This window comes from Pecten maximus, chromosome 2, assembly GCF_902652985.1.
Source record: "Pecten maximus chromosome 2, xPecMax1.1, whole genome shotgun sequence".
Classification (NCBI taxonomy): Eukaryota; Metazoa; Mollusca; class Bivalvia; order Pectinida; family Pectinidae; genus Pecten; species Pecten maximus.
In genome coordinates this window covers 9,817,265-9,833,331 of record NC_047016.1, presented here as the reverse complement: position 1 = coordinate 9,833,331, position 16,067 = coordinate 9,817,265, and the positions used below count along the sequence as shown (strand labels likewise).

The following is a 16,067-nucleotide window of genomic DNA, read 5'->3' as shown; positions in this document are numbered from 1 at the left end:
TCTTACCTTTTCCTGAGACTACAGCAGGCTCCTCAGATATGTTCGTCAGAAGCTCTTAAGAGCTTAGGTTATTTATTTTTTATGCCCACTGACTTTGAATAACATGTATCTGATTTTAACGGACACACTTCATAAAGCTATTGCAAGTTACCAGGTATGTCCCTCAAACAGACACACTTCATAAAACTAGCCTGGTATAGCAGATATGTCTGCCAATCACTTTCGTCCCTAACACTGTAACTAGTAAGACACAAACCCAAACAGGTCTGACTTATCTCCCAGAAAAGTCTTCATTTAAACATTGAATGGATGAACATGAAATAGGCCTAGGGGTGAGATTGGGACCAGAGTGTATTACAGAAATAGAACAAACATGGAAGTCTCACACCAGTGTGTGGATATTAGCTTCAATGGCTGATCATGATCAATCCTGTGTAGATTTTTTAATCTCATTGATTGTCACTGACCCAGTGAGAAAGAGAGAGTGTGGTTAGCTTGGAACATTGCAAAATGAAACTCTTCTAAAAATAAGAAATAACACACATGTATATGATATACAATAATTGACTATACTACTGATCTAAAAGGCCTTTAACTTAAGCTTAATTAAGAGAAAGGACATCAATTCTACAAATTAAAGCTGACAAATCATTGGTAAGTATTCCATTGGCCAGCCAGAGGAAAGATTATGTTATGTCAGTGTGAAAAATGTCAGATTTAAATTCAGTCATGCGCCATTCAAAAATGGCCACAATTCAATAAACAGTTCTACTTGACATAAAAACACTTCAAGTAAAAGATAAACATTGGAGGCTCCAACACAAGAGTTTATAATATTGAGCAGAAATATACATTTGTGTCAGCATTTTGGTAAACAATATAATACACCTATACCACAGTGGCGGTAACAGGTGTTTGTTAAGGTCTCAGGGGTCATTCCGCAATCTGTCCTAGTCAAAGAGTGTATGTTTTTGAGTGTTCTAAAAGAACAAATTAATTGACTATCAAAATAATAATACAGTGCACAGTCAAAATATTCCTAGTTAGTGTTAGTCCTGTAAGTCTCTATGAAAGTGTTAGTCCTGTAAGTCTCTACGAAAGTGTTAGTCATGTAAGTCTCTACGAAAGTGTCAGTCCTGTAAGTCTCTACGAAAGTGTTAGTCATGTAAGTCTCTACGAAAGTGTTAGTCCTGTAAGTCTCTACGAAAGTGTTAGTCCTGTATGTAAGTCTCTACGAAAGTGTCAGTCCTGTAAGTCTCTACGAAAGTGTCAGTCCTGTAAGTCTCTACGAAAGTGTCAGTCCTGTAAGTCTCTACGAAAGTGTCAGTCCTGTAAGTCTCTACGAAAGTGTCAGTCCTGTAAGTCTCTACGAAAGTGTCAGTCCTGTAAGTCTCTACGAAAGTGTCAGTCCTGTAAGTCTCTACGAAAGTGTCAGTCCTGTAAGTCTCTACGAAAGTGTTAGTCCTGTAAGTCTCTATGAAAGTCCTGTATGTGTCTCTAAGTCTCTACAAAATATTTCTGTTTGTGTCTCTACGAAATATTTCTGTTTGTGTCTCTACGAAATATTTCTGTTTGTGTCTCTACGAAATATTTCTGTTTGTGTCTCTAAGTCTCTACGAAATATTTCTGTTTGTGTCTCTACGAAATATTTCTGTTTGTGTCTCTACAAAATATTTCTGTACGTGTCTCTAAGTCTCTACGAAATATTTCTGTACGTGTCTACAAGTCTCTAGGAAATATTTCTGTACGTGTCTCTAAGTCTCTACGAAATATTTCTGTACGTGTCTCTAAGTCTATATGAAATATTCCTGTACATGTCTACAAGTCTCTACAAAATATTTCTGTACGTGTCTACAAGTCTCTACAAAATATTCCTGTACGTGTCTATAAGTCTATATGAAATATTCCTGTACATGTCTACAAGTCTCTACAAAATATTCCTGTACGTGTCTATAAGTCTATATGAAATATTCCTGTACGTGTCTCTTAGTCTATATGAAATATTCGGTATGAATATATACTTACATGAAGCAGAGTCTCGCAGGATTCCATCATCATCTAGGTCAAAATCATCACTGTATCCAAGGAACGCCATGGTAACCGTGTCAATAGCAGAGCCTGCAGATTATCATCACTGAATATTGACTGGTCTGTACTTAATCCCTCTCCATATATCCTGTCCCTGGTGACCGGTGGTCATTCTTTTATCTGTTATGGAAAATACTGATCAAGTTATCAATAATTAATAAATGAGTGTCATCAGTTTGGATAAATTTTCTCTCAAATTATAATAAGTACCTGTATGGGTATCCTTCAATTCTGATTTATATTAATTGTAAATCTCCGAGATTTTAATAAGTATCATTCTGTTATTGTTCCATCACAGATAGTAAATACCCTTCAATATTAATGACTTTTTGTTTTCTGTGTGTTCATCAAAAATAAAGGTCAACATCCTTCATTATTTTGTATTTTCTGTCTGGAAAATATTCACATAAAGATCTTCATTGGAGGAAATTAAGGTGTTTCAGGGTTCTGGGAACTTTTTGGGGATGTTCATGGGCCCAATTCCCAATTGAAATTATTTCATATTTAACCCAAATTCCCAAAATTTGCAGTTTACTGCTGAAAAAATCTTTTCTAATTTACCAATTTTCTTCCAAGAATGAAACTGAAAAGGCCCCATCCCAAACCAGTAGGACAAAGCTGTGTGTTTGTAAGTTCCACTCGAATTCCCATTAGTCCCTCTTCAGTTTGTCTTGGGGAAGAGGGACATGTATCAATTAAGATATCTATTGTACTAATGCTAATAGTGGCAGTCAGTATTAGGATATCTGGAGAGCTGGCACTTATGGTGGCAGTTTAACTATGAGATATCTGAAGTACTGGCATTAATGGAGGCAGACACAATAAGGATATCTAAAGTAATGGAACTAATGGTGGCAGTCACTATTAGGATATCTGAAGTACTGGCATTAATGGTTGCAGTAACTATTCAGATATCTGATGTTTGGTTTGGTTTGGTTTAACGTCCTACAACAGCTAAGGTCATGATATCTGATGTACTGGCACTAATGGTTGCAGTAACTATTAAGATATCTGATGTTTGGTTTGGTTTGGTTTATTTTGTTTAACGTCCTATTAACAGCTAAGGTCATGATATCTGATGTACTGGCACTAATGGTTGCAGTAACTATTCAGATATCTGATGTACCAGCACTAATGGTGGCAGTCACTACAAGGATATCTCATTAGTACTCATGCTAATGATGGTGGTTATATAAGATATCCTAAGTACTGGAATTAATGGTCGCAGTCCCTATTAGGATATCTGAAGTACCAGCACTAATTGTGGCAGTCACAATTATGATACTCAAGTACTGGCACTTCGAATGGTGGCAGTCACTATAAGGATATCTGCAATATATACAATAGGATATCATTCTTAATTGTGGCAGTCACTGAGGACTGACCAACACTATGGTGGACACTAACATATTAGAAATCATGAATGGCTGGCTTATGTATAGGATGTATATATCTACTACAAATGTATATATATATGTTTAATACTGCTAATATGTGTGTATGAGTGTGTGACTGCCATTCAGATGAATGTACACCAATTTGTGTCTGCCTGTCCATACCATGGATGAAGAATCTTTCCCTTACATTGAAAGGTGACAAAATATTAATCTGAACTTGATTTGAACACGACGATTTAATGTCCAAGCAGAGTCTCTGAGTCTCTGACGCAAGTTACTGGCAACTAAATGGGCTGACAAAATAACCCTTTAAGCTATAAAAGGAGACAAACCTCGCAATGGTGGGGGAGTCTTGATCAATAGTCTGAATGACTGGACACAAAATATTCAGTAAGAACTTAAGGCATGTTATGACATTAAAATCCAGTAAAGCATTTATCTATGCCAAGCTGTCCGAGCAGTGATGTGCTGCTATAATTGGTATCAACTATCACAAAACTGTCACAAAACACAACTAGAATCAGTAATACCAAACATTATCACAAAACTGTCACAACTAGAATCAGTAATACCAAACCTCACTACAGCACAGGGAGTGATTACCAACACTGAATACTTCCTACACATTATACCAACCTTACTGACAGCTACTAGTACAACTCTCTCTCCAGTTTAAGTTGAGATTAGCTGCTAGATTTCAGCATCGAGTAACTTTACCTTGGATATATCCGAACAGATTATAGGTCAATATTGTGATGCTTCCATTAAAATATAAAGCACCTGTTCGCCATATTTCCAAAATTAAAACAAAGTTGATAATGTGAATCATGAGTGGTCTGTACACAAAAGGTGTGCCCTCCTACAGTTATGTCCAGGTAAATGCTCCATTACCAGAACCTGCCATTGAAATATACACTTCCGAATATCCTACTGGCACCATTCCAGGATTATTGTTCTTGCTAGTGTGGAAATGTCGGGTTATATTCCAGCCATGGTTCAGTGCCATGTCGCTTAATTATACAGATATTTGCTAGGTATTCATGTATAGGATACAGAGGTATCAAATAGCTTACCTGTATATATTGATTTACATTAAATTTACCAGGTAATCAAAAGACTGAATACGATAAACATAGCAGAACCTCGCTATGTCGACCTTTCTGGAACCATGATCATAAAGAATTGTACAGAAATACTGAGTATTGATGACATCTATATAAGAAAAACAAAACAGTAGAGGATTGGCTCACAATGGCCTGATCAATGGCCTTATAACACATCCAACATTTAAAACACTATGTATTTACTATTTCAGCAAGGCTTAAGTATATCTAAAACCCCATAATCAGACTAAAAACTCCGGATTATGTATTATATAGATTCATTTTTACAGACACTTGAAATAGCTACCTCAAAGAATATATATGCACAAAGTTGCTACCTCGAACAATATGCACCAAGTGCTATTTCGAACAACATGGCGGCCACAAAGTTGCTAATTTGAACAATATGCACAAAGTTGCTAATTTGAACAATATGCACAAAGTGCTATTTCGAACAACATGGCGGCCACAAACTTCCTAATTTGAACAATATGCACTATAAGTTGCTTATTCGAACAATAGGCACAAAATTGCTACATCAAACAATATGCACAAAGTTGCATATTTGAACAACAGTCACAAAGTTGCTAATTCAAAATGCTATGCACAAAGTTGCCATATCAAACCATATGCACAAGGTTGCTTATTCATATGATGTGCACATATATACATGCATGATGTTCAATAATGACTCACCACCAGCTTAATTACTTTGGATTAGGCTCCAGCTGGTATTATAAAGTTGTTAAATATTAATGAAACACCCAAGGTAACCTTTGTCAATCAATTAATATGAGGTATGTATAAACTTATAAATAGTGGGTACTACTAAATTATTCCATAGATTACCAAATGCATCAACTTTTCATCCAAACATGTTCTCGTTCATTTAAACTTTCCATGCATCAAAACATTACATTTCCTTCCGTCTTAAACAATGCTTTCCAATGGAAAATTTGAAGTTAATGAATTAGGATAAAAAAAACCAGGGCCTGAATGTAATGAGTATGAGAATATTATATTTCTTTAACATACAGCAAAACATCCAGGTGTTCAATATTCTAATATAAACCCACTGACCTCTGTATACCAGTAAAATCATGTTTTCAGTCTTCTATCAGTTATGTTTTTTATTCTTTAAGTTTATGGAGGTCACTCAGACTGAAATAAAATTGTAGATACTTATTGTTAAATAGTTCATAGAAAATGTATTGGTGCTCAGAAATTGCTACCCTTGTCAACATTATGAACCAATTATGTGTAGATTGCTTTAGCTTTAAACACTGAACTATGAATTTCTTGAAGTTTACGAATCAACAGATTACCTTGAACATAAAAGCACTTTCCAAATGGAGTAATTGTATAATGACATAATTTCATTAAAATTGGAAACGGTACCAGATTTTAATCTTCTCCCTCTGTCAGCAATAGTGTATAGTAATGGTGGCCTTACCCGAGAAAAAAACAAGATTAAAGACGAAGGTCATATGATTACTCTAGTGACTTACAAAGACAACAATGACAGAAAAAATTAACACTGATCATTTCAGACATAATGAAAACAAGGATGATATTCAGTGACAGTCAAAGGACCCATTTTGTATGCCATACTATAACCTACATCAGTCAACAACTATTGTATTTAGGACAGCTCTGTAGAATTATAACTTTACAAATCCTCTCATAATAGGGTAAGTAATAGGGTAATTTTCATCTATTGAACAAGTGAAATTTTATCAATTACAAATAGGTACATTGTTAATCTTATCACTCACCACACACATCTGTATAGTGTCACCACTCACACACATCTGTATAGTGTCACCACTCACACACATCTATATAGTGTCACAACTCACACACATCTGTATAGTGTCACCACTCATACACTGTCTGTATAGTGTCACCACTCATACACATCTGTATAGTGTCACCACTCACACACATCTGTATAGTGTCACCACTCACACACATCTGTATAGTGTCACCACTCACACACATCTGTATAGTGTCACCACTCACACACATCTGTATAGTGTCACCACCCACACACATCTGTATAATGTCACCACTCACACACTGTCTGTATAGTGTCACCACTCACACACTGTCTGTATAGTGTCACCACTCACACACATCTCTATAGTGTCACCACTCACACACATCTCTATAGTGTCACCACTCACACACATGACATCTGTATAGTGTCACCACTCACACACATCTGTATAGTGTCACCACTCACACACATCTGTATAGTGTCACCACTCACACACATCTGTATAGTGTCACCACTCACACACATCTGTATAGTGTCACCACTCACACACTGTCTGTATAGTGTCACCACTCATACACACTGTATAGTGTCACCACTCACACACTGTCTGTATAGTGTCACCACTCACACAAATCTGTATAGTGTCACCACTCACACACTGTCTGTATAGTGTCACCACTCACACACATCTGTATAGTGTCACCACTCACACACATCTCTATAGTGTCACCACTCACACACATCTGTATAGTGTCACCACTCACACACATGACATCTGTATAGTGTCACCACTCACACACATCTGTATAGTGTCACCACTCACACACTGTCTGTATAGTGTCACCACTCAAACACATCTGTATAGTGTCACCACTCACACACATCTGTATAGTGTCACCACTCATACACACTGTATAGTGTCACCACTCACACACATCTGTATAGTGTCACCACTCACACACATCTGTATAGTGTCACCACTCACACACTGTCTGTATAGAGTCACCACTCATACACTGTCTGTATAGTGTCAACACTCACACACATCTGTATAGTGTCACCACTCACACACACCTGTATAGTGTCACCACTCACACACATCTGTATAGTGTCACCACTCACACACATCTGTATAGTGTCACCACTCACACACATCTGTATAGTGTCACCACTCACACACTGTCTGTATAGTGTCACCACTCACACACTGTCTGTATAGTGTCACCACTCATACACTGTCTGTATAGTGTCACCATTCACACACATCTGCATAGTGTCACCACTCACACACATCTGTATAGTGTCACCACTCACACACTGTCTGTATAGTGTCACCACTCACACACATCTGTATAGTGTCACCATTCACACACATCTGTATAGTGTCACCACAAACACACACACATCTGTATAGCGTCACCACAAACACACTGTCTGTTTAGTGTCACCACTCACACACTGTCTGCATAGTGTCACCACTCACACACATCTGTATAGTGTCACCACTCACACACTGTCTATATAGTGTCACCACTCATATACACTGTATAGTGTCACCACTCACACACATCTGTATAGCGTCACCACTCACACACATCTGTATAGTGTCACCACTCGCACACTGTCTGTAAAGTGTCACCACTCATACACTGTCTGTATAGTGTCACCACTCACACACTGTCTGTATAGTGTCACCACTCATACACACTGTATAGTGTCACCACTCATACACACTGTATAGTGTCACCACTCACACACATCTGTATAGCGTCACCACTCACACACATCTGTATAGTGTCACCACTCGCACACTGTCTGTAAAGTGTCACCACTCATACACTGTCTGTATAGTGTCACCACTCACACACTGTCTGTATAGTGTCACCACTCACACACTGTCTGTATAGTGTCACCACTCATACACACTGTATAGTGTCACCACTCATACACACCTGTATAGTGTCACCACTCGCACACTGTCTGTAAAGTGTCACCACTCATACACTGTCTGTATAGTGTCACCACTCACACTGTCTGTATAGTGTCACCACTCACACACATCTGTATCGTGTCACCATTCACACACATCTGTATAGTGTCACCACAAACACACACACATCTGTATAGTGTCACCACTCATACACACTGTATAGTGTCACCACTCATACACACTGTATAGCGTCATCACAAACACACTGTCTGTATAGTGTCACCACTCACACACCTCTGTATAGTGTCACCACTCACACACTGTCTATATAGTGTCACCACTCATATACACTGTATAGTGTCACCACTCACACACATCTGTATAGCGTCACCACTCACACACATCTGTATAGTGTCACCACTCACACACTGTCTGTAAAGTGTCACCACTCATACACTGTCTGTATAGTGTCACCACTCACACACTGTCTGTATAGTGTCACCACTCATACACACTGTATAGTGTCACCACTCATACACACTGTATAGTGTCACCACTCACACACATCTGTATAGTGTCACCACTCACACACATCTGTATAGTGTCACCACTCATACACACTGTATAGTGTCACCACTCACACACATCTGTATAGTGTCACCACTCACACACATCTATATAGTGTCACAACTCACACACATCTGTATAGTGTCACCATTCACACACAGTCTGTATAGTGTCACCACTCATACACACTGTATAGTGTCACCACTCACACACATCTCTATAGTGTCACCACTCACACACATCTATATAGTGTCACAACTCACACACATCTGTATAGTGTCACCACTCATACACACTGTCTGTATAGTGTCACCACTCACACACATCTGTATAGTGTCACCACTCACACACATCTGTAAAGTGTCACCAGTCACACACATCTGTATAGTGTCACCACTCACACACTGTAAAGTGTCACCACTCATACACTGTCTGTATAGTGTCACCACTCACACACTGTCTGTATAGTGTCACCACTCATACACACTGTATAGTGTCACCACTCATACACACTGTATAGTGTCACCACTCACACTGTCTGTATAGTGTCACCACTCACACACATCTGTATAGTGTCACCATTCACACACATCTGTATAGTGTCACCACAAACACACACACATCTGTATAGCGTCACCACAAACACACTGTCTGTATAGTGTCACCACTCACACACATCTGTATAGTGTCACCACTCACACACTGTCTATATAGTGTCACCACTCATATACACTGTATAGTGTCACCACTCACACACATCTGTATAGCGTCACCACTCACACACATCTGTATAGTGTCACCACTCACACACTGTCTGTAAAGTGTCACCACTCATACACTGTCTGTATAGTGTCACCACTCACACACTGTCTGTATAGTGTCACCACTCATACACACTGTATAGTGTCACCACTCACACAGTCTGTATAGTGGCACCACTCATACACACTGTATAGTGTCACCACTCACACACATCTCTATAGTGTCACCACTCACACACATCTGTATAGTGTCACCATTCACATACTGTAGTGTCCTCTTACCTCGTGACTACATGAATTATTTAAGTCCATTGGTTTAGCCTTTCCAATGAGAAAATTGCTTTTATAACTTGTTTTATCTGAAAAGTTTGACACAAAAAGAAATTTGTTACTGTAACTTGAAAGGGGATAATACTATTAGTGAAATATGCCTGTGTTACTATTGCATGGTTTGTATATAACTTAAAGATGGCTTACATAGGTAAAAGTAACATATACTGCAATCTAATTACCAAGTCTAGATGGTCATTCTCACTAGGTTACATGAACATCTAACGACATCGCATAAGGGGTCACATCAGGATGACCTTTTGGATTAACCAATCAAATTACTACTTACAGAATCCTGGAAATGAATTCTGTATGTACGATATAGAATGACTTCAGAGTGCATGACTTGTATAATCTGTCAATCTGTTTCAAGTCATTTTGTTCAACGAAGCACATAGCTATTTATAATATACATGCTGTACCGAAATGGTTAGCTTCAGATGCATGATGTGATGAATGGATGAGATCGATGACATCGAAAAATTGACAATTCGACCAGAAAGTGAAATATCGACATAAAAAGGTCACCAGAACGTCACCCCTTATGCGATATTGTTAGATGTTCATGTAACGTAGTGAGAATGAGCATCTATATTTCAATTAGATTGCATATGCTGTGATATTAGGTTTAAGGTTATCTTTTCTTATAACACTGTATTGTGTGTACTGTATTATTTGATTTAGCAACTAATGTCTGTATTGTACTAGTCAACAAGAGGACCATGTGGTAGATTAATTTAGGTATTGGCTAAACACGTTTTATTCTCAATAAAGAATGTTAATTATTATGTCTGTACCTTTCTTGTTCAATCTTATGTCTGTATCACAATAAATTACCAATCTGTATACACAAAATAACATTGAACAGGTGATCTAGATGCAGAAATAAATCTGGAATATTTACCTGTGTTATCCTAATCACTACAGTATATTCCAATCACTCATTACAGCACTGATCAATGATCACCTGAAGAGTACAGCGAACGTGCCCAATCACAAGACTCAACGTAATACATTCACAAACATTACGACTTTCATTCTAGCATGGCTTACCTATTTATACCAGGTCAATACAAGTTTTGATTTGATACAATGCCAAAAATTTCATTTCACGATTATCAAAATAAACATAGAGGTATGACTCGTCTAAAGTTCCGCAGGCATTTATGGGTCCGGCACTTGTAATGTGTTATCAGATATCAGGAATACACTAAACTAACACATGGGAAATACCTGGATGTGAGTATAACAGGCTTACACTCCTGTAGTAGGGATCGAGTATTCAGTGCAAAGGTGGCATAATAGTTCTAATAATATGTAAAGGAAAATTGATAAATATAATTCATATAATTTATTTGAAAATAGATCAATGAATCGTCTGAATACATCAATTCAATTTTACTATAAGGGATATGTACATTCTGTTATAAATATGTAATAGAAGAAAACAAATACAAAAAAACAGAACGGCATTCAGACTTGGGACCTCAAAACAGATCAAGAGGGACGCTATAACCTGGAACTACCAGATAACAGACGATCTGACAGTCGAGCCCAATTCATGGTTCCGTAATGATGTTAAACAGGTCAGGGAAATGGAAATATTACATAGGAGGGGACTAATGTGGGCTTCCATGCACAATTTTGTGTTTGCATGCTTTGAAGCCCTATATCATCAGATGCTTGAGGTCCTATAGTATAGTAACCAAATGAAAACTGTTGTCATCATCGCTGCATTTGTGACCTCAATGTATCAATGTATAAATCCAATTATTTCCTAGCAAACCTTTTTGTTCCTAATACCTCACTCAACAATTTATTTTTATTTTTAGAAATCAATCAAAATGAAAATAAGAAAATAATTGCAAAAGAAAAGTACACAATGTATTAAAATAATTGATTATTTATGTTTGTAACCCTGAAATTTGAAGAGCAGAGAGCATGGAACAGATAAGGGTTTGTTTTTTAAGAAAGACAAATTACGACAAATTTTAAGTCACACATATACATTTTTAAAAATTAATTTGTTCGTGCACGATACTTAATTATATATATATAAGTTAATTAAGACCGACAACTATATCAATTTCACATGTAGTCTGGAGACAACAAAAAGAACTTGCAGTTATGTATATAACCATTACATACATATACATTGTATTAGGAATACCACATACTTTGGAATTAAAATATCAACCCTGGGCATATAGCAGTAGGCCTGTATACATGTGTGTATATTACATGTCTTGTTTTCGTGTATAGGCATGCACCACTGAGACACAGGTAGGCCAATATCAATGTCTGACAATGACATGGCCATGCAACTCATAGGCTTACCTAAATACAACGTCGACATTAACATAGCGTTCAATAGGATGTGCTTTCTTTTCTCATTATTGAGGGGGAAGTCGACTTGACAGTCAATTAAAGCTATTGTTTTTATATTCCCCATTTCCCCCTAACGTTATCTTGCTTAACGCGTGTTGACAAGTATTTCGGCACAGCTCCAATATTTCTCGAAATACTAATTATGTGATAGAAGAAAACTGTAGTCTTCATTTTTAAATGAATAAAGAATAAGATTACCAAGAAAGGCCCCAAAACACGTTGCTACAGAAACCGCGTCGCTTTCCTAGATACGAGCAAAGATAACAGCACGGGTCCGTTAGGCCTTCAGTGAAGTCCGATGCATTTCGAAAAATCGCGTCAACAAAATTATAATAGATAATTAAAATATTGGAAACAAAGTAAAAATGACTTACCTTTGCACACATTAAACCTTATATCCATGCAATGAATATTTCATATAAACATCCGGCTCTCGGCACACTGACAGATGTCTCGTACAGTAGAGCCGATGCGCCTCGGTGAACATTTGCGGTTATTATAAAATTAGGAACGAAATACTGATTATTACACGGAGTGCACCATAACATATATCTTATCTGAAGGCTAGTTCGTTCCTGCACGAGCACAACATTTTGACAACAAAACAGTCGAAATTAACAAAAAAAGATCGATATGAATATTCTTATTATATAGGCCTACGTAGATATAGTTTAGTATTGGAGTGAAGTATTTGACATCATAAAAAATAAGTCCATGATCTGTTATATGCTTGTAGGTTTATTTTTCTTTCTTTTTATATATTTATTATGTTTTTCAATTTATTTGTTTATCTATTATTTACAACTAGATCTACATTGAAGTTAACAATCACAGGAACAAAATTATTAAAGATTCTCTAACATTTGTAATGTAACTTTGCATTCACATATACAGCATTTGCTAACATCAACAATAAGCATGGTGGACATTCCAAGACCATAACCCCACAACCTTGAAACTCGAACTAGACCTGTAGTCATTCATACTGAAGTTACATACCAACTTTCATCTTCTTCCCTTGAAGCATGCATGGCTGAGAAAAGTGCGGAAAACTGATTGGACGCGGACTTGTCTTGTCTTCAGTGTCTTTCTCTCCTTTCCATTCAGGAGCTGTCCAGATGAATCCCTGGACAATCTGTAGTCTGATTAAAAGCCAGTTAAGAATATCATTATTCCCATATTTGGGGAATGGACAGCCTAAAAACTTAAGATATTTGCAGCTATAGTTCCTTAGGGACTAGTTTAAAAAGAATTGCCGCTTGTTGGTCATTAAAAGAAGTGTCCTAGGGTCGGTTAAAACCGGAACAAGGACGTTAAGCCCCATCAAGCGATTGATAAGAGAGAGGTTTATATGGATAAAAACTGCTATTGGCAGATGCTAAAAACCCTGTGCTGACCGAGTGATAAAAGGTCTGCTATTGGCAGATGCTAAAAACCCTGTGCCGACCGAGTGATAAAAGTTAATTAAAATCCATAAAGGTGAGTTGCTACATAAAAAATGCGTTAAAAGTTACTTGCAGAGGTCACAGTATGCTTACATATCCTTTGAACATGTCTTGTTGTTCTTTAATTATAGTTCTGTATAGCCCGAGTTTCCTCTGGCCCTGACACCATGTACAGACATTGTGTCAGGGCCAGAGGAAACTCGGGCTAAGTTCTGTATTGTTCTACCACTCTCCCTGCCATTGCGGTGTGTGGGAATCAAGTATTGCATAGGTCTCCTGAATGTCTCGAAGGATTTGCACTATATTACATTTACACACTGCCACTTACGGATAGTATTTCGGCTCGTTTATGGTGGAGGGAATGGCAGAGGATCCGTAACAGACTCTCTAATTCCTCTAAGTTCGTTTTCTTGGGGATCAGGCTCTCCCGTATAGCTTTTGAAATTGGGTCCAGAAGAAGCTGCTCAAAAGGTTCTTGTTTTTGATATCATTTACAGTGTTTACTCCTCCGATTTTTGTAAGTAGGTGTTTCCAGACTCAGAGACATCCGGTTAGGAAGTGGAAGATATTTTCATCCTCTTGTTAACATAACAGACACGTCTGGTCGTGATTGTTTTTGCTGAATTTGACCTCTCTGGATTTGAGATGCTGGTAACTAGACGTGCTTTGATTTTCCGCTGCTTTGACATCTCTAACAGATAATCCTTCACTAGCCCATACATTATAAGCCTGGTATAGGTGTTGGTCTTGTATCTGAAGAAAGCGCAGTGAGGATTGTCTTTCTTGATTTTCTTTGCAAGTTTCTTTCTAGTGTTCGTTTGTAGCCGATTTCAGCATTCTTTTCCATGGCCATTTTTTGAAGGATTTTCAAGAATCGACCATGCCGAGGGGAGTTTGTATTTCTCGAGGAGCCTGGAAGCACGTGCGGCAAAAGTTGAGCTGTCGAATCCACTCGGCAGGAGCGATCTGCAGACAATAGCAATTTCAATGGAATCTGTGTTTCTTGAAATGTTTATAACGAATGTCACGATGTTCTTTTCCAGGGTAATACTGATGGGCTCACGGCAGATTTGAATGTAAACAACTGTTGCAGTTGACAGACCTTGGGGTTGTAAAAGGATTTCCTTGTGCATCATTTCTATTTTTTTCTATATCTGTTGCAGTGAGCGTCAATACTTCAAGTCCATATGCGAGACATGGAACGGCATATGATCTCCAAAGTTTCTTGCACATTTGATCCTTTCTTTGACGTTTGTCAGTAATGCCCAGGTACATTGGTTCTGCAGTTGATGTAATTTTGGATTGTCCAATGCTTATATATGTTTCCTGGTTTTTGCTGTTCCCGTATATATTTAAAACTGATTTTGCGGGATTGATGGCGACCCGATCAGTGTGGTGTGATAGACATCTAGCTCTAGCAGTGCTTGTATTTCGTGGTGGCTGTTGCCAAGGAGGGCAATGTCATCTGCGCAGGTAGGGCAGGTTACACTGATGTCTCCAATGTGGGTTCCCATGGCAGTGCTAGTTATACTGTCCAGTATGGTGTTATTAAAGACTTTATAGAGCGTGGTTGAGAGCTTGGCTCCCTGTTTGGTTGTACATCGTCTGAGAGGTTGTCTTCCCATTTGACTTTGATGATGGAATTCCTGAACATGTTCCTCAATAGGATCCAAAGAGGTCCCGTGACTCCTGCATGATAAATGTTGTGGAAGAGTATCCTATGGTTCACCTTGTCAAAGGCTTTTTGTGCCTCTAGCGTTATCAGAAACAGGTCTTTCTTGTTTTCTTTAGCATTTATGATTGCCTCAGAGACCATAAGGGCAGCCCACTCTCTGTAGTGGATTTTGCTTCAGATTCAGGATTTCCTGTAGTCTGGACTTCATGATGGCCTCGAAGACTTTGGAGAACGTGTTTGTGACTGTGATACCTCTATAATTGGATGGTATTGTTTTATCCTTTCCCTTTTCGAGTATAGGTGTTATAATATCCCTTCTTTCATTGGTTGGGGCATGTCCAGAATTCGCAGTAGCTTGTTGAAAATTTTGGCTAGGGTAGTTGCTAATTCACCCCCTGCATATTTCAGATGTTCTGCTGCTATGCCTTTTGTGTCCATGGCTTTTTCGGAGTTGAGACTTTTTATGGATATCTCCACTTCTTTTTCCGATATAGACTTGATCGTAGTGCCTTTTGAGAGTTCAATTTCCATGATGGCCCCATTTTGTATTTTCAATAAATGCTCTCTTGTTGAGTCGTAGCTAACAGCCGCTGGCGTGGCGGC

At 38.1% G+C, this 16,067-nt stretch overlaps 1 protein-coding gene across 1 annotated transcript in view; it reads right to left on the bottom strand.

Annotated features, from left to right (window-relative positions):
* The window catches only part of LOC117340908, a 60,275-nt gene extending 47,452 nt beyond the window's left edge, over nt 1-12,823 (bottom strand). The window contains exons 1-2 of the mRNA XM_033902694.1: nt 12,719-12,823; nt 2,026-2,208 (exon numbers count right to left, since the gene is read on the bottom strand). Coding sequence (XP_033758585.1) covers nt 2,026-2,095 — 70 coding nt within the window. The 5' untranslated portion in view covers nt 2,096-2,208; nt 12,719-12,823. The remainder of the gene's footprint in view (nt 1-2,025; nt 2,209-12,718) is intronic.
* Between the last annotated feature and the right edge of the window lie 3,244 nt (nt 12,824-16,067).